This window comes from Peromyscus eremicus, chromosome 10 (genome assembly GCF_949786415.1).
Source record: "Peromyscus eremicus chromosome 10, PerEre_H2_v1, whole genome shotgun sequence".
NCBI lineage: Eukaryota > Metazoa > Chordata > Mammalia > Rodentia > Cricetidae > Peromyscus > Peromyscus eremicus.
Genome location: NC_081426.1, coordinates 63,685,254 through 63,708,696, shown reverse-complemented (window position 1 = coordinate 63,708,696; position 23,443 = coordinate 63,685,254). Strand labels below are relative to the sequence as shown.

General features: G+C 37.6%; 1 protein-coding gene across 2 annotated transcripts in view; it reads right to left on the bottom strand.

Moving 5' to 3' along the window:
- Window positions 1-23,443, bottom strand: part of Gabrb1 (gamma-aminobutyric acid type A receptor subunit beta1) — a 391,894-nt gene that overhangs the window by 245,190 nt on the left and 123,261 nt on the right. For both annotated transcript variants that reach the window (XM_059275098.1, XM_059275100.1), the window contains exon 4: window positions 1,323-1,543. In XM_059275098.1, the coding sequence (XP_059131081.1) occupies window positions 1,323-1,543 (221 nt within the window). The remainder of the gene's footprint in view (window positions 1-1,322; window positions 1,544-23,443) is intronic.

Genomic DNA, 23,443 nt, shown 5'->3' with positions numbered 1-23,443 from the left:
TTTTGTTCTCCCACAAAGCGCTGGTGACAAAATCCATCGCTTTTTCTAAACCCTTTGCTTCTAAAAGGACTTACCAAGGTGATACCCAAGTTTTAAACAAATCACAATTTAGCTACAGATTTGGCAAAAATAGAAGTAAATTTTGAAATGTACATCAATTTTTTAGTTACTAAGCTTTCAGTTATGCAAAGAGTAATAATAGACATCTATAAAATGTTTATAAACTTTTTATGACTTCATAACTAAGAAAAATAAAATGAAAAAACCCACTATGGTGTAAAACATTGCTGACCTAAGTCAAAGATATTATTATCTTTTTACTTGAGTCAAACACAACAACATACTGTAATACAGAAAGCAGCTGATATAAATGAGATAGTCCAAAGAAATAAGGATATATCCTATGCATGGGTTGGAAAGCTTTATAATTTTATGATGTTAATTCTTCCCATACTAACCAATTGACTCAGCATTCTCCATAATAGACTCAGAGGCTTTATGTGGTAGATGGGACAAGTTGATTCTGAAAGTTAGCAACACACGAGGAACCTAAAATTTCAAACAGCTTGAAATATAAATATAACATGAAAAGACATACACACTTTGCCATCATGAGTTGGCTAAGAACCACCTGAGTTAGAAGAGAATGACCCTGTGTAGGGCTAAATAAAAAGAACAGTGGAACACAGCTGAGTGTGTAAAGGCCCCACTGTGAATTTGATCCATTAGCAGCACAATCCAATGAGCAAAATTCTTTTTCAACAAATGATATCCAAATGAACCAAAGTCTAGGTGAAAACAAAACCCCAACCTTTAGCTCTTGCAAAATGTCCCTAAATAGTTCATAAGTCAATTGAATCATAGACCTAAATATGGAGGCTAAACTATAAAAAATGAAGGAAATGAACATATTATGATTTTTCTCAAAGCTGCCCCCAAATACCATTTTCTTCACAAACTGTTTATTTTCTTTCATAATTAAGTAACAACACACAACACTCAAAATCCTTTTCAGTTCCATTTGATTGGCTCTGAGACAATCAAGTAATTGATGAAAAAGGACATAACTTTACATTTATTGGCGACGACAAATTTTACTACTTTGTTTATTATTTGATGGTCAAGACGAAAACTTTTCACTTACACTTGCTGGGCAAAGTTGTCTACATTGAGCTCCAGTAGACCCCAAGATTTTTCTGGCCAAAGATATGTTAACTATGCATATGAGCCTATCTCCTCCCTGCTTCTCTCTCCCTTCAGCCCACTTGTAAAACTAGGAAACAAAACGGCGACATAATGCAAGGCAATAGGAAAACATTTACCGTAGTCCATAGAGGACAGTTCCATCAGGATGCAGCCTTATCATTCGGTTTTTCACTGTGACCCCATGCACAAATGATTTCTTGTCATTGAGAAAGTAGGTGTCTGGTACCCAGAGTTGGTCAGCTACCCTGTTGTCGAGGGTCAGATTTAATGGGATTCCAGAATATGAAAGCCTCTTGTCTTTCCAAGACTGCTGGAAATACATGGTGAGTGTATAATCCTGTGAAAGAAAAAAAAAAAAGGAATTTTACAATCATCACCATTTCAGGCAATTGGTTGAGAATCCAAGCACACAGGGTCAGCAAGAAGGCTCAGAGGGTGAGCATGTTTGCAGCACAAACCTCAAAGGCTGAGTTAATTCCCTGGAACTCATATAAAGACGGAAGACAAGAATTGACTCCACAAAGTTATCGTTTTACCTACACATATGTGCCATAGCACACATGCTCCCTGACACAGCATCCTATACATAAACATCCTGTGTAGATCCCCCAACATATAATTATGTATATGTATTTCTGAAAAAAACTAAATCGTAAGACAATACTGACCCCACATAACCAGTTTCCACATCTTTAAACAATGTATTTAGGAACAATTTTACAATTTACTCAGAAACCATCTTGCGATAATGCAGAGGCATTCTTCATTGTTCAAAGGCAAGAATGTCTACACTTCAATTCTGGCCGTACATAGAACCTTTGAACAGCCAGAAATATTAGTTTTTCTTCATATGTTGATGAACATATACCCCACCACACACATGTAGTTTCCAGACTCGAATAAATCTCTCCAATAAGTAAGGTTTTAGGGTGTGATCTTAGAGTGTAAAAAGGCATAATCTGGAAAATTAAGAGAATAGATTTTTCAACAAGAGAGTGTAAGTATGTGAAGTAATGTCTATGGTAATTACTCAGTTTATCAACTTCATAATATGTAAAGTTTTAAAAACATTGTATTGAGCTTGGGAAATCCTGTTGAGAGAGGGAGATGTGATTGTAGGAGCCATAGGGGATCAAGGTCATCACAAGAAAACTCCCAGAATTAACTAACCTGGGCTAATAGAGGCTCACAGCATCTGAACCAGCAACCAGGGAGTCTGCATGGGACTTACCTAGGCCCTCTGCATATATGTGACAATTGTGTAGCTTGGTTTACTTGTGGGACTCCTAATGGTGGGAGCAGGGGCTGTCCCTAATGCTTTGACTGGCTTTTGGGAACTTATTTCTCATGTAGGGTTGCTTTGCTCACCTAAATACAAGGGGAGATGCTTAGTCCTACCTCAACTTGATATGCCATGCTTTGTTGATAACCATGGGAGACCTGCCCCTTTCTGAACAGAAGGAGAGGAGTGGATTGAGGGGTTGGGGTTGAGGGGAGATGGAGAGAGGGACTGGGAGGAGAGGAGGGAGGGGAAACTGCAGTTGAGATGTAAAATAAATTTAATTTAAAAAATCATGTCATACAGAAAAAATATATATAGTATTTGCCAACTAATATATCAACATTGAATGTTTTAATTAAAATATATCTTGTAGTAAGTAAAAAGCAGGACGTTGAAACAATAAATTATTGTAATTTAAATTATATTTAAAATAATATAAATGAGTAACCTTTGTGAAGGTGTGTTTGTGTGTGTCTATGTGTGAATGTGTGTGTATGTTCAAGCATATATGTGTATGTATTTTTGTGGCCTTTCCCCTTCCTTCTTTGGAAGGTGTTTTATTTCGCATGGAGAAATAACTATATGCATCTAGTGAGAGCTTTGCTGTACACAACTCATTCTGTTTTCAAAAAATATTGAACTAAAATTACATCATGGTTCTAAATTAGAGCAGTGACATTCCAAATTTGTAGTAAGAAATAATCCAAGGAAAAGCCTGTATGCTGAAATACTACATTGAGATAGAAGTGACTGGAACAAGCACCCCTTAAATCTGGTATTTCTCAGCATTTCTCAGTTTAGTAGCCTGAACTGGGGCTTCATATTATGATAAAAAGAAATATCAATAGGTCAGATTAATAACCCCAATAAAGCATTTTTGGAAATATTGCTCATAGTAACATGATGAACTGTATGGAAAGACCTAAAGTAAAGCAATATCTGTGTTTTCTTCTATGTAACATGGCATACAAGATGATAATCTCTTTCTATTGGCCTGAGATCTCCTATCTATTGCCATTTTTTGTTCACATAGAACCCCTGTGAGGTTGGTTAGTTATTCTTGAAAAGAAGTTGTGATTTATACATTAGAGAAATTATTTACTATAGATTTATTGTACACATGTAATTCTTATCCATGCACTTATGAAATGTTACTAGTCACATACAACTATTAAAAAAATCCCACAGTCCCCATAACTGTGTATATGTTACTTTAGATGAAAAAATGCAGAAGGGGTTGGAGAGATGGCTCAGTGGATAAGAGCACTGATTGCTCTTCCAGAGGTCCTGAGTTCAATCCCCAGCAACCACATGGTGGCTCACAACCATCTATAATGAGATCTGGTGTCCTCTTCTGGCCTGCAGACATACATGCAGGCAGAATGCTGTATACATAATAAATAAATAATTTTTTTAAAGGAAAAAAATGCAGAAGAATGTTGTGCTTTGTTTTACTGCACATTTTTTTTTCTATTAAGTTTTCAGTAATTCAAAGTACAAGTACTCTAAAGAGTTTTGAACCAATAGCTGAGGAGTCCCCATGGAACTGGATCAGGCACTCTGGGTAAGTGAGAGAGTTGATTAGCTTGAACTATTTAGGAGGCCCCCAGGCAGTGGGACCTGGACCTGTCCTTAGTGCATGAGCTGGTTTTTTGGAACCTAGGGCCTATGCTGGGACACTTTGCTCAGCCTAGGTGAAGGGAGGAGGGGACTGGACCTGCCTCAACTGAATCTACCAGGCTGAGCTGAATCCCCAGGGGAGTCCTTGCCTTGGAGGAGGTGGGAATAGGGGGAAAATTGGGGGGAGGGCGGGGTGGTGGTGGTGGGAGGAGGGAGGACAGGGTAATCCGTGGCTGAGATGTAAAATTAAATTAATTATAAAATTAAAAAAAAAAACAGATATAGGTATCAATTTAAAAAAAAAGAGTTTTGAAGATTTTCAGGAAGAAATTCTTGCTTCTTAACCAAGAGCACTGAAGGAATTCTCCTTTCAGGTATGAGTCTGGCAATGGTACAAGCATTCATCTGGCTTTTGGAAGTATGCAAGCTACTCCTTAGGGCAAGTGTGATGTTGATAGAAACTGCAGGCCGAAGGGGACTTTCTGACACTGAGTAAATTAATGGGATTAGTGGGTGTGAGATTGCAAATGAAATTGGTCAAGCTAATTCAGGCATAAGAGAATTTGATTCATTGAAAGGGAGAGCATATCAAATCAGCAACACTCAATGGAGGTTCATGGAAGATATCATATTAAATAAAAGATTTTTTTTCCTTCTGGGGAATAAAAGACACATTCAATTTTAGATCTGTGGTTTTAAAATCAGGAGAATTTTGCTTTTCGAAATAACTTTGGCCACATTTGAAGAAAGGTCTGGCTGTGACAACTGGGTGATTGTACCAGCATCCGTGAGGAGATGATAGACATCTTCTGAACATACTGTTATGCATGTCACAGCCCCCACCACAAAGAACTAGTTGCTTCATAATGTTCTAAGTTAAAAAACTCTGGCTCCTCCTCAAGATTGAGAAACCCTGCCTTCAATGAAATAATAGCTTTCCTCTTAGCATCACTAAATACTTCAAAGTCTTGCATCACTGTTACAGAAATATCTGCACTTGTAACATACTGTTCAATTTTTTTTTGCGAAAAAATACTAGTACAAGATGGTTAGTAATTTACTATTTTGTTATACTGACGCATACATGTTACTAGAAGGTGTTCTAAGACTTCTCAGGGAATTAGAAAGTGAGAGTGGCTTATTACTTGCCTTTGTCAGCTGCACATGTTTCAGACAAAGTTTGTAGAGATGATATATTGCTTCAACATCTAATAATATTGGATCCAAAAGGATTTCATAAACAATTCTTCCTCTTCAAACTGTTCTAAAATAAAAGCTGTATTTTGAGAAAGAATCAAGGCTCTGGTTTATCTTATATTTTCATACACATTATAAGAGGTTCCAAGTACAAATCTCTGTTCTCTATCAAACATTCATGTCAATTGAACTCTGAGATCTCTTCTTTCCAAATCTAGGTTTACTTTTTCTGACAGGCTGGTTATGGTGAAGCTGTACATGATCGCCTCCCACTTCTGCTGATCCTAGCACGATGGAGACAATCCTACCTACAGTTCCAGCTGATGGAGAGTTCCTACCTACAGCCCTGCTGATGGAGAGTTCCTACCTACAGTCCTGCTGATGAAGAGTTCCTACTTACAGTCCTGCTGATGGAGATTCTCCTACCCACAATCCTGCTGATGGAGAGTATCCTACCTACAGTCCTGCTGATGGAGAGTTCCTACTTACAGTCCTGCTGATGGAGAGTGTCCTACCCACAATCCTGCTGATGGAGTGTATGCTATGTACAGCTCCAGCTGTTGAAGCATGACAAAGTCTACATCACTTGGCTCTACTATTTTCAAGCTTCAAGAATGGAGATTAGATAGCTATATAAGAACATGTTTCACATGTGTACAATAACTGTATATCTGATTCAAAAATAAGAGATGAACACATTGTAACCCTCTTTAAGGAATTTATTACTGAGCAAATATCTAACACCCAAGCTCAGTGAAATTGAGTTCAAAGGTCATGGCACATGATTATGACTGTATTGCTGTATAAAACCAGGCTATAAAAAAGGGAAGCAAAGAAAGTTGAGAGGCAGAGTTCATTATTAGTTAGATAATCAATGAGTCAATGAACAATGGTTTTCTACTTCTTTCTAGTTTCAGAGTTTAGACACCATCAGTTTATCTTCTGCATATGATCTCATTGTATCATATTTAATCTTACTCTTCTTGGACAACATTGACTGTTTTTTAAATTTTTTCCAAATAGAAAAAGGAATAGTGATGGTGACCAGATCAGAATTTTATATATATATATGTTAGGCAAATGAAACATCAAATTATCCCACATTCCTACTAATTGACTTATAAAGTGGAAGTACTATGAGAACCACAGATGTTAAATAACGTTCAAAAAAAGGCCACATGTTTGGGATTAGTTAATTGACTTTTTAACCAGAGGAACAAGGAGAGAAGAGGTACACATACTTCCTGCCAAAACAATTCCCTTTGAACGCAAAAAAAAAAACTACCTAGGAAAGTCATTTGGAGACCAAGTGGTAACAATCAGCACACTTTATACTTATAGGAAGAAAAGATGAATCCATCACTTGTGTCCTATAAAAGTGAATTCGATAATAAATAGTCTGATAAACCAATTTAAACTATAGTTTAAAGACTTGATTCTAATGGAACCTCCCACTTAAGTGGTTAGCTTACATATCAGTAGGAAAGTACACAATACACAAAATGTTCACCTTGTGTCTTCCAGGTTTGCTGTTGATTTCTAATCCTTCCTTCCACAAATTGAGTTCTATTTTAACTATTAATATATACTTGTATTTATTCCTTAGCTGTATTTTGTTAAGACACCTTTAAAATATATGCGTACCCCATCACCATTCCTTACAAAGTGCATGTTCTTGTTTATTAAAACTTACCAATGGTAGCCTAGTGTGTGTTTCACAAAACAAAATATTTTTTTACCCTGTGGAATAAAGGACACTTTCTATTTTAGGTCTGTAGTTTTAAAGTCACAGAAATTTCACTCTACAGAATACCTTTAGCAACATCTGAAGAGAATTCTTGGTGGTGATAAATAATAATAGCCCCATTTGGTTTCTCTATCTGGGAAGTTGGACATTTTGCCAGTCTTATGTTGTGCCCTGAAGATGTTTGGAATTAGCCAACTTGGTGACTTAAAGAAAAGCATTTGCATTAATGTCAGTAGTCCTACATCAAATGAGAATCAGGTAAGGGAGTCATACTGGACACATGGCAGTACATGTAACACATGTTACAGCGACATGAAGTACATGAGACTCTACTTGGAACTCTGAGGTGATGCTACTGCAGAGGCTTAGCATTTTAACTTAATATATAATGTAAAAACCACTAATGTTCATTTTCATTAAAACTATAAAATCTTCAATAACCATTAGATCAAATTCTTAAAAAAAGGATGATAAAATATATGTTCCACACAGTCACAGTCTATGGATGCCTTACATTCTAAAGTCTAAGTAATCAAGTGTACAAATAATTAAGGCCATTCTATGGTAAGACATATCAAAATATTAGATTTAAAGCAAAGGAACTTCTATGCCAAATTTTCTTAGTTTAAGTAGAATGATGAATTCCTTCCATTAACAGCTTGTGGCTGTTCACTATAATCAAAGAGTTATGCCAGATGCTGAGGAGAGTAAAGTTGATATATATATATATATATATATATATATATATATATATATATATATATATATATATATATACATATATATCCTTGAGGAGGACATGGAGCAGTTGGGGAGACTTAGCCTTGTTTATTTCCAAGTTTCTCAATCTTCCAGTACTAAAAATAAGCAGCTCATGGCCTGAATTTTCCTCCACTTCAAGCACTCAGAAAACTCAGGGAACATTATTCCACCTTTCTTAACTTACATCCCTGTGTTCAGGAAGCCACACTGTTGAGTAGAAAAATATTAGTTTAATGACCTCTTATATGAATCTCAAGAACAAATAACTCAGTTAATTTAACAGGACACTGAAGGTAAAGAGGAGGAAGGAAATGGAAGCTTATGGGCTCCTTAGGGCAATATCCTTTATGATGTTATCAAGGATGTTGGAAGGATAAGAAGGGAGTGTCATGATAGACACCAGTTTTGTGACCCGTGTGAGTAGATAGATTGCAATCATGAAGACCACATGAGAATAGGAAGAAGAAAAGTGCTAGAGAGGCCCACAGAAATTCACAAAGATACCTCCACAATAGACTACTGGCAATGGTTGAGAGACTGCCCGAACTGACCTACTCTGGTGATAGGATGGCCAAACACCCTAATTGTCGTGCTAGAAACCCCATCCAATGACTGAGGGAACCGGATGCAGAGATCCACAGCCAGGCCCCGGGTGGAGCTCCAGGAGTCCAATTGGTGAGAAAGAGGAGGGTTTATATGAGCGAGAATTGTTGAGACCAAGGTTGGATAAAGCACAGGGACAAATAGCCAAACGAATGGAAATACATGAACTATGAACCAATGGCTGAGGGGTCACCAACTGGATCAGGCCCTCTGAATGGGTGAGACAGTTGATTGGCTTGATCTGTTTGAGTGGGACTGGGTCCTGTACTCAGTGCATGAATTGGCTGTTTGAAACCTGGGGCTTATACAGGGACACTTGGCTCAGCCTGGGAGGAGGGGATTGGACCTACCTGGACTGAATCTACCAGGTTGAACTCAATCCTCAGGGGAGTCTTTACCCTGGAGGAGATAGGAATGGGGGTGGGCTGGGGGCAAGGCGGGGGGAGGGGGAGGGGGAGAACAAGGGAATCTGTGGCTGATATGTAAAATTAAATTAAATTATAAAATAAAAAAAAGAAGAGTTGAAGATGAGGCACTAACAAAGACTGTTTCCTGTATATGAGTTGTCTTGTGGGTATGAGTAGCACATGCATGTAGAGGGGCCAAGTAAGTAGTTATGAGTCAGAGCTTGGACGAACAGACCCAGAGAGGAACAGAGCTATGTGAGCCATGAGTGACAGGTGAGGTGGAAATAGATTGCTTACCACAAAGGTCGTGTAAGTATAGAAGAGGATAAAACCCTGGGATATTTGATTCCAGAGTTAGTCACCCACTTCCTGGAGCACTTCTAACACTCTTATTTCTTTGGGCTTTAGCATTTCCCAAATAGTTTTCTGATAATTTCTCTGTCTCACTTGATTCAGAGCTACCCTAAATGGATTGTTTATGGTTCTGTGTTACAGTTGATATGGATGACCAAACATGTTAGTTGAAATGTGAATTAAGTAGCATAGTGTTTGAGTCATTTTATATCAATGCTACCTGTACTGATGTTAGTCTTATTGTGTCACAATTCTGAAACATTTGGTCACCCTTAAATAACATTCCTGCAGCTACAAAACCAAAATAATTAGTAATCCAGAATTTCTGTTCATTACCAATTTAAATGGATCTATAATTCTAGCAAAAATAGCAAACTGATACTTTTTCAGAGATAATAAAAGAATGTGTAACTTCTTTAGACATTAATAGTGATTTTACACAAAACAATAATAGATATAACTTAGATGATGTCAAATGAAATTTCATTCATAAATCCAGAAATAGCAGAGCATACTGGAAATATAGACTTTTTTAAAACTAATACTTATAAATGGAGCTGTACTTTGTAAAATTTGGGATTCATTTACAAATTAGTGAACAATCAGATTAATTAAACATTAAGCTTAAAAATTATTCATCACTAGAGAGATTCCTTTAAAGACACATACTTGTTCATGGTGCAGTAGTTTGGGTTCTTTGGTTTCAGAGGATCATAGGAAATAAGTGTTCTGTTTCTCCAATATTTAAATAAGAGAAGTGAAATAAGACGCATGGAGACCCAGTGAAACATTCAGAATATGGTGGTCTGGGCTAACCACCATGGAGCTAGACTAGAAAAGATCTTACTAAGTGAGGTAACACAAACCCAGAAAGACAAATATCACATGTCTCTCACCTGAGGGTCCTAGGTCCAAATCCTCAGATGTGAGTACATGCCCTGCAGGAACCACAGAAACCAGGAAAGTGAAGAAAGGAACTATTGCCAGAGTGGGAGAGTAGGGGAGCAACAGGGAGCAGAATACCTCCCTACAGGTGATCTGATGGGAGAAATGGGGGAAATGGAGGGCTCAAATTCAGGAGGAGAGAGAGAGATAAATACAGAAGGAGAGAAGGTAAAATAGCAGTAAGGGTCTGTAAGGCATTTGAATCACACTATTAATTATCTACCAAAATAAGTATAGTACATGTAAGTCAAATGTGGACACACACACACACACACACAGTCTAAATGAAACTTTCTCATCTGGGTTGACAATGCTCCAACCAAGAACCAAAGGCCAGCTAACAAAACTCCCAACATCAGACATGACAAGCCCTCTTTTGAGTTGTTGGTCAGGGTTGTCAAAGAGACTCCCAAAGCCTTACTGGCCATGGTTATTGCCCTTAGTTGCCCCAGAGGTAGAAGGTAAGCTCCTATTGCTAAGGACACCATGCACTTCAGTAACAGAGCCCAGAGACTCCTTATCTAGACCTGACCTGAATGACTCCCTGAGGACTAGATTTCGTGGTACCAGAAAGTGCTATGCAAGCCTTAACAAGATAGAAGCAACCAAGAGTTATAACCATCTAAGATCCTATTAATCACAGCAATGACCAGAACAGCATGGCACATAATCCAGTGGGTGCAGTAGTGGTATGCATACCTTGCCAGTAACCAAGAGCTCCCTAATTGGACTTAAGGCTGCTCAACAAGAAGGAAATTATGGCTGGTACTGGAAACCTAGCCAACAACTTGGAGCTAGTGAAACATAGACCTTGGAAGAGAACCTACAACCACCACTTTGCTAAACCAGCATTATCCTTAAGTACATTATAAATATCTGTCCTTATGCTCACATATAAAGTAATTATCACTCTTCATCAATGAAATATTTCTTTTTAACAGATAGAGGTAATTACAGATCTCATTAGGAAAGAGAAATACAATAGATATGGATGGATGGAGTGAAGCATTTACCTAAATTGCTCTATTATTAATGAAAACTTGAGAGTCAGATATTGGGTTATGAACCAGATAGATCAAGAAAGCGGCAGAGGAACAGCTAGCTGACCCTCTCTCTCTAACATCCCAAATCAAAAAAAGCCAGGAAACTCTCTAAGTCCTTCCCTATCTCTTCCTGTGTCTCTCTATCTGGGTCTTCCAAATCTCTGTGGCTAATTTCAGTCAGTTATTCATGGACTCCACCCCTTGATTCAAGGTTTAACTTTATTAACAGTCTGGGGATGCACAGTGCAATCAAATATCCTACAACAATGGAGTGGGGCTGGAATGGGAGGGTCAAGGTGGGAGGGGGTAGGGAACTGTGGGAGGAACACAGGGAGAGAGTTGTAAGGGGCATTTGAGAGATTTAAAAACCTAACATGATAGAAATTGCCTAAAATATATACATATATGAAGGTGATCTAAATAAAATCACCAAATAGGGGGGACATAGTCCAAACTAGCCATCTCTTGTCACCAAATGAAGCTTCCGGTACCAGGATTGGGTTACAACTAATTGAGTTATTTGCTAAAAGGGCACGATGGAATCCCCAAACAACCCGGGCTGTTGTCAAGGCTATAAGTTGCTCTACAGAAAACCTAGCCATGGCAGTAAAGGTTAACACCCAAACTGTCCCTTATACCTTTTGGGAGAGGGAAAATCAGTTTTCTCCAATAGAGTGACACTGGGTATATGAACCACTCCAGGAAAGGCCTCATGTTTAGGAGTAGTTGACCAATATATGATTTGGATTCCACAGTATTTGTGTGTGTGTGTGTGTGTGTGTGTGTGTGTGTGTGTGTGTATACTTTTATTTGGTTACAGTTGATTATTTTTTTCTTTTTGTTTGTTATAGAGCAGGTTTGCTGTTGCATTGAATTTTTGTTTGTTTTTTGAGAAAAGTTAAACTTGAATGAGTAGGGAGGAGAAAAGGATCTAGGAGGACTTGCGGGAGAGGGAAGAATGTGAAAAATATATTTAAAGTTAAAAATTGTTTTAAATAATAAAACATATAGTAATAAAAGCTATCATATCTTACATCAGTTGATTTTTTTAAATAAAGATTATAAATTTTAGTGCACGACTGTCAATATCGTCTATTTATCATAGTTTTCGGGATTTTGCCTGAGGACTTTTCTAGTTGATTTTCAGTGATCTGTGGAATACTGGAATGGTTTCAGAGAAGAAGGTGGTACATTTCCACTGTTCTCCAAAATTCACCTTTTCCTTACTTTTCTCTTATGTATACATACACACATACCCACATTACATATTATATATATACACATTATATACACACACATATGTGTATTTCTCCTATACAATTAAAATGTGCTTTGGAAATGTAGAAAGTAAAAATATTTGAAGAATAATGACAAACAATAGAAAGATTAAAACTTGCAAAATTTTAATGTGTTTTCTTTCCGTTACTCTTTTATTCACATGTCTTTGACATAAATTGAACCATACTTTATGTACTGTTTATTTTAATATTGGATAATATGGATTTTGTTTTAATTATGTCCCCTGTTTCTGGGACTTGGTGTCTTAATCCCTGTAATGTTAAAATGTATAATATTGTCCCTATGATTGTACATGCTGGAACTGCTCAGGTGCATGTGGCCTTTTGATATTGTGACATAACATTGTCATCTACAAAGGTGATAGGCTGCACTTGTATAACTATGCAGGGATGTATGCAACCTGTTTGCTAAAGGTTGGGCATGCCTGATTACTACTGCTGTTGAAACATTTCAAAGTGAACTTCCACATAGCTTTGTTAAGTAAATTTCCCTTAAGCTATGTGGTGATATTGTGTTCCCCAAAATATTATGTACCCTAATAAACTTATGTGGGGTCAGAGAACAGAACAGCCATAATACTAAACATAGAGGTTAGGCAGTGGAAGCACATGCCTTTAATCCTAGCATTCCAGAGACAGAGATACTCCTGGATCTCTATGAGTTCAAGGCCACACTGGAAACAGCCAGGTGTGGTAACAAGAGCCTTTAATCCCAGGAAGTGATGGCAGAAAGCAGAAAGGTATATAAGGTGCGATAAACCAGGAACTAGAGCCTGGTTAAGCTATTAGGCTTTTAGCAGCACAGTTCAGCTGAGATCCGTTTTAGATGAGGATACAGAGGCTTCCAGTCTGAGGAAACAGGATTAGCTGAGGAATTGGCAAGGTGAGGTGGTTGTGACTTGTTCTGCTTCTCTAATCTTCTGGTATTCACCCCAATACCTGGATTCAGGTTTGATTTTATTAATAAGACCTGTTAAGATTCATGCTACAAAGCTGGAATATTGCTATTAAAGAATGGTAAAGTATTTAAGGGTTCAGGAATGGAGAGTAGGATGTATCTGTGTGATCTCAGGGATGAGACGATTTGGGCTTGAGTTTAAAGTGTAGTAAGTGAAAAATGGTTCATCTCTCAAGCCTACATAGGGAAACTCCAAAATTATCTATGTGGCGAAACTCTTATGAGCTGTTTTGCTTGGCAGCATGCTTCACATTTTCCACATAGATGAACTGATGGGGAGATTATCTTGGATCCACATGGAAGACAACCATCTTGAATAAGATGCCCCCAAGTCCTGTCTTGTGTGTCTTTTCCTTCACATGGTTTGAATTTGTCTACTTTAATTGTGATAAAATAATAATTTCAGATAAAAAAGTGTTATTTAGAAATAATCACCGATAACATTTGGTTGTTTTCTTTTTATAATAAAGAACATTGTATGCTTATTATTATTATTATTATTATTATTATTATTATTATTACTGCATAAGCCTTAGTTTATTTCTCTGTTGCTGCCATAAAATGCCCTGGCACAAACAACTTAGGAAGGATAGTTTATTTAGGTTCATAGTTCAAAGTCATAGTCTGCCCTTCTGTAGCTAGAGAGTTTTCTCTCCGGGTCCCGCCAAGCAGTCCTACAGCCCACTTATAAAATAAACACATAGATGCTTATATCATTTAAACTGTTTGGCCTAATGGCTCAGGCTTCTTGTTAACTGTTTTTATATCTTAAATTAACGCATTTCTATTAATCTATACTTTGCCAAGTGGCTCGTGGCTTACAGGTACCTTATATCTTCCTTGTCATGGTGGTGGCTGGCAGTGTCTCTCTGACTCAGCCTTCCACTTCCCAGAATTCTCTTCTCTGCTTGTCCCGCCTATACTTCCTGCCTGGCTACTGGCCAATCAGCATTTTATTTATACAAAGCAATATCCACAACACCCTTCAGTCACAGCAGCAGAAACTTGGGGCCTCTGGTCACATTACATCCATAACCAGTTCACTTTCTCCATTTTATATAGTCCAGGATTCCCACCAGTGAATGGTCCCAACCACAGTTAAAAAGGGTCCTCTGGTATCAACTAACATAATCAAAAAAAATCTGTCACAGATGTGCCTCCAGAAGATCACCTTCTGGGTGTGTCTAGGTCTCTTCATGTTATCGAAACTAACCATCAAACCGTGTACTGTAACTTCCCTCCACAGCTTTTAACTTTCTTGTTTGTGCCTCGCTTGTCTGATTCCCCTCCTTTCTATCTTCTTTTGTAACTATATTAATAACTTTGTGAGTAACTTCTCGTGCTTTCTCATGAGTTGCAAAACTGCCTGTTGAGGTCAACGGATAAGTAGATAGAACTTTTGTTGTTATTTTTTCAAAGGAGCAGTATCTTATGTGTACTTATGTGAATATTTCTTTTTCAAATTTAACAGAATGAAAATTCCTCCACACCACGAGGTAGAAATATACTCAATTTTATTTCATGTCTATATACATGATTATTTATGGTTATTCAAGTTATTTTAGATTTTTTTATGACTAAAATCATGGTCCCATAAATTACTCTGTATCTCTGCCTTTCTTCCACCATTCTGCCCCTTCCTATCCTCTCTGTTGTTTTGGCTCTCCCTCTCCTTCTACATGGTGAATGTTTATGTTCCTCTACTTCATTCACATCAGTTAGTTTGGCTTTCTTGGTGCCTTGTGTGCTCTCAAGATGCAATACAAATAAGTACCAAAGAGTGTGTTTGTGCATTTTAAGTTCTGGTGTTTTGTTACATTGCAAAAACAAAAACAAAGCCATGCCTCAGAGCTAATGTGATTATTTACTACAACAAATAAAAAGAAAACCATAGACCACATCTTTGAAATAGTAATTTTGTAAATATTGAGTTTAATCAAAATGTAGAGAAATAAGTTCTTAAAGTCAGGTTATAGGATCAAACAGCTACATCAATATACATATAAGCCATCTTCAATGGCTCACGCTTATGACCATCTGTTTACATTTTTGTTGGTCTGTGACTTGTCTGGCTATAAGTGTCTTGGCAGACATTGCTGTAGAGAAGGACCTAGGCAACTTTCACCATGTAACAAAACGAAAGAAAATTCTACAATTCTGATAAACTTATTTTTCTTCTGATGAAGACTCACAGTCATCATCTAATAATACCAAACAATCCTAGTTTGCTTTCCATTGCTTTGATACAACACCATGACAAAAGGCAGCTTGGGAAGAAACAATGTTTTTTATTTTTATTTTTTTTCCAGCTTAGAGCTTATAGTCCATCATTAAGAGAAACTGGGTCAGGAAACTGCAGACAGGAACTGAAGTCAGGCCATGGAGGAATGATGCTTCTAGCTTGTTTTTGTATCTTGCTCAGTTTGCTTATGTAACCTGACTGTCAACAGTGGTGACGCCAACTGTGGCCTGTGCCCTCCCACATCAGTCTTTAATCAAGAAAATGAGGGCTGGAGAGATGGCTCAGATGGTTAAGAGCACTGGCTGCTCTTCCAGAGGTCCTGAGTTCAATTCCCCGCAACCACATATATCACAACCATCTATAATGAGGTCTGGTGTCCTCTTCTGGCATACATGCAGGCCTAACACTGTACACATAATAAATAAATAAACAAATAAATTATTTTTTTTTTAAAAAAGAAAGAGAAAATGACCATAGACCACTCTACAGGACAAAACAAAACAAACAAAGTAACAAAATCCAAAACTAACCATCAAAGAAAAATATACACCTAAGTGCAGTAAAGACACAGGGTGGTCCCAAATAAGAATAAAAACTCCATGCTACCACCATGTTGAAACAAACTGAGCTATCATTTAAGCTCTTGGCTCAAACAGGCATTCAATATGATAATGAGACATGGCATCAGAAATTAGGAGACTTGGAATCTAATTAAAACACACAGTTTATTAGAGATGCAGTTGTGGAGTAAATCTGTCTGCTAGTGTGATACTCAATTACCATATTTGTGTTATATGAACAAATATTATTAACAAGACTGTTGGAATAATTAATCAAAAGACTGTGTACAATAGGCCTAATACTGTAAAACCTATGTCTAAATAAATATGAAAAATAATCTGATTAGCATATGTTACAGAGGAACACAGCACTTTATATATAAGTTGTCTAATGTACCACCTATATAATAATTATTATTATAATGAATGTTTAACTACATGTGCACCATTTTAGCTGATGTTTTTTCACATGCTACACTATGTATTTAAAACTCAAAACTTCCCCACAAAATTGGAATTAATCTCATGTATGGAGACAAAATACGTGAAGGGATGTCTACAATGACTCTTGTCAAAAATGCCTCAGCTGTGGTTTGAGTTCAGGTGTGTCTAACTCTACAATTCTAGTTCTTCCCACTATGTCATATCTCAAATGACGACTTAAGTACCAGCCGCAGTCCAAAAGATTTTCCTCCAAGTCATGGCTTTTGTCTCTTGCCTAAGGCTGATTTCTGCCTTGCCTTTTCATGGATACCAATTAGTTATTAACATTCAGATCTGGTGTGGACTTTTCATTAGTCTCTCTGATGTTTTATCCATGAATGTCCCTTCATCAGCCTGTTTGTGATGAACGTCCCTGCCATCCTCTTATCTGCCTGATATTGACATCCCCATGAAATGCAAAGTACAATCAGTACTTCAGCACCACCCTGGATGGTTCATCAGATGATAATGGAGAGAAAGCCAACATTTTTGTTCCATAATAATCCTCAAGGAATGCAGGGAGTAGAGTAATTTTCTGCTGGTACAATGGATTTCACACACAAAAGCCTGCCTAAATACCTTACCACTTCCAAGCAAAAGCCTCATTAATCATTAGCTATGCTAGCAACTTTATTTCCCATGCTGAAAATCCTTTCCAAGTGACAATTAGATAAAAGGCAAATATCATATGAAACTGGTAACAAAGAATCTCTTAATTAAGATAATATATGTGTAACACCCTAGGAAAAGTAGGTGAGCATATTGATTAAGGGAAGGGCTAGAACTGAGCTGACAGAATGCGCGATAATGGAGTGAGTGACGCATCACTCCAGTCAAAACTATGCCCACAAACCCATGAACCTGGTCCTCCATATCATCATCCAAACTCAAAACTACCTGGTCTAAAGTGAATATTAAAAGGTTTTTTTGTTTTGTTTTTATTTTTATTTTTTATTTTGGTTTTTACTTTCATAACTCTTAATTACACAAATTAACAAAGGTGGCATCTTGAATTTCATTATTTTGTGTGTAGTATTTACCACTGACTTAGATCATATGATTGACTGTAACAGACTCCTCACTAGTCTTTCCCTTCCACTCGTTTTTGTCCTCATCCACCTTTTAATGGATAAGGAGCTATTTTGATTTCTTTTTAACTGAAAAAATGCTAGCACCATGATGTCAAGGTTACATCTGCTACAGTTTCACAATGTCAAGAATACAAATTCTTGAAGTGCAAAGAGCACCTTATTTGTCCCCATCTTTCTCTCTGGTCACACCTCTTGTTTCTTTTACTCTGTCATCTTGCTATTCTCTTCTTTCAGTTTCTCAAGCATCATATTATTATTTTTTTTCTTAGTAAGATCTTCTGGGCATGTAATAGTCATTCTTCCTCATAGCTTCTTTCCCTGGATGCTCTTGACTGACAAGCCTGATGTTAGAAGGAAACTACAGTGCTCTCTTCTTGGTCAGGAGACAGAAGCTCAGGTTTGGATGCTCCATATGTTCCTGTGAAACTTGCTCATCCTTCTGAGTATCACTCTACAAGGAGAGTGCTGGGGCTCTTGTCTTACCCTCAATGGACTCTGAGCTCTATTGGAGCATATCTACCTTACCATTGTCTTAGCACTAAGAACAAGACTTGCCATCTAAAGGATGCCCAATGACTATTTTTTGAGCTAATAAAAAACTGGATTGGATTAGGGACACATCCAGAGATACACAGTCTATTTAAGAAACAGTTAAAATTTGTAATAGAGGCAAAACATGTTCTAGCCTAAATGAAGTTAGAAGGGGTATGAGTTAGCATGAGAAAAGGGATAAAGATACAATTAAAAATATATATATTGTTACAGGGCTGGAGAGATGGCTCACCCATTAAGAGCGTGTGTTGTGGGCAGTGGTGGTGCTTGATTTTAATCCCAGCACTTGGGAGGCAAAGCCCGGCAGATCTCTGTGAGTTTGAGGCCAGCCTGGTCTACAGATCGAGATCCAGGACAGGCACCAAAACAATACAGAGAAACCCTGTCTCAAAAAACCAAAAAAAAAAAAAAAAAAGAGTGCATGTTGCTTTTCCATGTTTGGTTCCCACCTGTTTCAGGTGTCTTACAACCGCCTGCAACTCCAACTCCAGGGAGATTGACATCTCTACCATCTACAGGTAACTGGATTCATACATACATACCCACATACAAGCACAGATACACACAATTAAAAATATTAAATATGAATCTTTTTTAAAGTATTGGGAGGAGGGGGGAAGATCTAGGAGGAAAAGAGAGAGAAAAACCGCTTTAAGAATATATTGTATGAAAATATCTTCATTAAAAAAATTAAAGTAAATCAATATATAAAAATTTTGGGAGGAATTAAAATGGACCTCAATCAGTTGCTTTAGATATAACAGATTGAACAAAAGCCTGCAACTACTAAAGGAAGATCAGGATGTGGAGAAAGTTGATGTTTGGGGGTTAGATGTTAATGTGAAGTGATAAATATAGAGATATAAATGATTGTAATGGTGGACCTTGGTTGTCAACTTGACATGCCTGGGAAGAAGGAATTTCAATTGAAGAATTTCCTTACCAGATTGGCCATGGGGTATTATGTGGGACATTTTTTTTTTATTGCTAATTGCTGTAGGAGGACCCAGGTCACTGTGGGTGATATCATGCAGGTAAGTGGGCTTAGGCTCTGTAAGAAAAGTAGCTGAATTCGAGCCTGGGAGCAAGCTAGTAAGCAGCATCCCTCCATGGTTCCTACCTCTAATCTTGCTTGAGTTCCTGCCTGGACTTCCCTCCATGATGTGCTGTGTAACTTGTAAACTGAAATAAGCCCTTTCTTCCCCAAGTTGCATTTGGTCAGTATTTTATCACAGCGACAGAAATCAAACCGGAACAATGACATGTTAAATATAAAACTCTCTTTTAAACCACGTCATTTTGTGTATTTCAGTGTCTCCTATTCATCCACAGGGAGATATATTTCTAAGATAAGCACCAGCATCAAAATTAACCCAGAAAACAGAAATCCCTCTAATAATTTATTATCAAGTCAACCAAGTTGTTAATTAAATTATGAAGCCACACTGGAACACATTAATTTTTATAATACCCCCAAAGCATTGATTTAGTAACATCATAAACTTTACATTATTTAAAATATTTTCTAAGAATGTTACCTTTTAGAAGTCATGTGGCATACTTGCTTTGCTGAGAACAAACTGCAGAACCTAAACATGAGAGATTTATGTCTTTAGCAGTCAAATTTCCATAAAGGGAATTCTTCTGCCTGGTAGAAAAAATGAGTAGAATGATCCAGATCTACAACTCTCCACTCCAGGCAGATAATCACCACCTGGATGACATGGGATACTGAATAGGACTGAGGCATGCTGCCCTAAGATCTCCGTGTTTGGTGATGCTTGCAAAGAGAATGTTAAACCTCTAATTCTCATATCATGTTGTGAGTCATTGTGACTCTGGCATTCCCCAGGGGTTGTTTACACTCCCAAATGTGCTGTGGCCATGCTTTCATTAGACACAGAAAACCTGTTCCTGTCTCTGGAATCGTCACTCCCTGTTGTGTCCATTTTTTTTTTTTATATCCTCTTTCCATTGGAGCAAAAGGAGCCAAATCTAGAGACTTCTCCAATTGTTGCTCTATGAGGACACATTTTTCAAGAATACCCAAAGAAAGAAAAGGAGGAGAAAAGGAAGGGGGAGAGAGAGAGAGAGAGAGAGAGAGAGAGAGAGAGAGAGAGAGAGAGAGAGAGAGAGACTTACTTTATTTACTCTTTAGATTTCTGGGTCTTTCTGTCCCTCCAAGTTCCTTTTCCTGTCTTTTATGTGCGTTAGTTTTTTGTTCTTTCTTTTAAGTATTTAAGCTCTGGAATATTCTGGAAATTTGATTCCTGGCTCAAAAATGAGTGGAAATCAAGAGTCAGTAGGTGATGTGATCCTGATATGTAACTGCAAGAATATGCAGAATTTCATTTTTTTTTGCAAGCCCTGTGAGTTCTCTCTAGCCTCGCACATGCACATCTCTGTTGTGGTCATTTCTACATTCCAAAGGTGGTAAAAAACTGAAGGACAAGAGAAAGCTTGCTTGGAAACAGCACAGAAATCCTTAGAGAGAAAACGAGGCTGTGCTGATGTATTTTTTTTTTCATCTGCTTGGAGCAGTATGTATTTTGGTACAGTGTTAAAAATCTTCAAGCAATTTCTCTCATGTCACAAGTTTAAAGAGTTATCTATGAATGAGTCAGCCTAGGAGTTGCCATGGCAGCAATCCTCCTCTCTTTGGAGCCAGGCCCTCTCTAATGTTGGCAATGAACTACCTTAGTTTCAGGAGTATCTGAAGTTCATATTGCATTTAAATATTCATTATGTTATACATGCATTCCTTGATTTTGCAAGATTACCTGACAAGAATGCATTTTGAAAGATCTATAAATAGGTATGTAATGTTTTGCTCACTTCTTCCACAAGATGATCGAGTCCATAAAAATCCATCTGATGTTTACAAGGCATTCTCCCTTCCTGCTTTCTCTTCTATCCATCTTATGTATGCCTCTCTTTTCTTTCTTACTTGTTTCTATATATTCCACCCTCTCATTTACCCATCTCTTATCCTCTCTCTTTGTCTTCATTTTCAGATGTAAGTTTGTATATTTATGCTTACAAATGCTACCCTTAATATTTGAATGTTTGAAAAAGCAACTCTAGACTAAAATCATGAAACCAGCATTTCAGGAGGAAACGGAAAATACTGGAGTGCTCGCCACATGGGTGCTGCTCCTAAACTCAACCTATGCTGTAGCCTAGTACAGGGTAACTAAGGAAAATGTACTGTCTCCTGATTTTTATTCCAGAGATCTTCTTGGCAGGATAAAATTGCTTATAGCTGTCATGCATCCAAACGCAGAAGTGTAGACTCTTTCATCAAGGAAGGTTTCAATCATCTGACTCAATTTGCTTTACCAATATCCTTCCCCCAAAAGCACCTGTTCAGCTCTGAATACAGGCCTTAAGGGATACTCAGTATTTCCTTTATATTCTTGAATTTTCCCATACATCTCTTTAGGTTATATTTTTTTCTGCTGATGATCAAGATCCTGCTTGCCCACAAAGCCCAAGCAGATTTTAGTTTATTCAAAGCTAATTGCCATTCCAAACCCAATCAACCTTGCTCCAAACATGTTCCTTATCATTTTCCTAATGTCTTTCCCATGTATTTCTTCACCCTGCAGGATTCATACAGTCAAGATTTAGCTATTGATTTGTCTTCCAACTTTATTCACTCAAGAATGTGGTTTTGGTTTCATTCTCTGAGTACCCACAAAGCTTGCTACATAGACTCCCCATGATGGTAGAAATTTTGTGAATAGATGCCCACTTGACATAAATAACATCATGTGACATTTGTAGTTGTGGTTATAATGTCATAGACCAGAGCTACATAGTCTTTAGCACAGTAAATAGGTTTAAGATAATTCTGCTATCTCTGAAAGTTTCCATAAATTTCGTTGTTGTAATTTACCTACTGTAGTAGGACAGCATCACAGCCTCAAGTTTATGGCTTTGAGTTCATTGGGTCTGAGTGCAACCCAGGAATTGTTTTGCTAGGTCTACAGCCAAGTCTCTTAGCCTACCCACAGCCTGGTTTCCTCATCTATTAAATGAAAATTGATTGAGATAGCATAACACAACACTTGTTACAGAAGTATGTGTTCAACAAATACTAGCTAACCCTACTGTAGCCATAACTCAGGGATAATGCAAGAGGTCACTTGTTTTAATTTCTCACAATATCAGCAGATGGTTCCCTGGTGGTTGGTATACAACATTTGAAACAGACTCTGAAGTTGTTATAGGTTCAAGATTCTAATTCATACGCATATTTGAACATATTTAGGCCAAATCACTTTTCCTCTTCCTGCAGAAAAGGGGATTACTGTACATTATATAGTGGTCTGAAGCTTTGTCATAAAATATCCATTCCACTCATTATATATGATCTGTACTGCACCGCTCAGTTCTCCACACAACAGACACTGAGAGATACTCTGTATTTCCTTCAGATTATTGAATTGCTATAAAAGATTACAGATGTGAACTCTCAAGTTTAAAAACCACAACAGAAAATGTGGCTTGATTAGCTGTGTGGAGCAGAAACAAAGACTCACAGAAAGAAAATAATATGTAGAAGGAAAATATGATCAGTAAGAGCTGGTGAAAGCAAGTGAACTAGAAATGCTTTTAGGTAAGTGCACACAGTGAATGGTAGAGTCCTGGTAATAACAGAGTAATGACAGTAAAAGCATTAGAATTCATTGGTGCTTGGGCACCTGCAAGGAGGGTGCTGAACCCATAATAGGGTCTATTATGGTTTGAATATTAAATATGCACCAGAGGCCCATTCCAGGATGGTAGTATTGGGAGATGCTTTGGACCTTTAAGAGGTGAATCCCACTGGGAGATCACTAGGTCACTAGCTAACAGCAAAAGCTGGAAAGGGACATGTCTTTGCTCTTCTTTGGAAGGAGATAGAACATTTTATGCTGACAAACTTTCCTCTTTGTGACATCTCTAAGATGAAGTTATATTGTAAAGTGATAGCTCTTGACTGGCCTGAGCTGTGATGCTTCGGTTTGGGTCTTCAGAACTGTGAGTCAAATGGAGCTTTCCTCTTTCTAAAGTTAATTACACTAGACAATCTTTCTTCTTACTATATG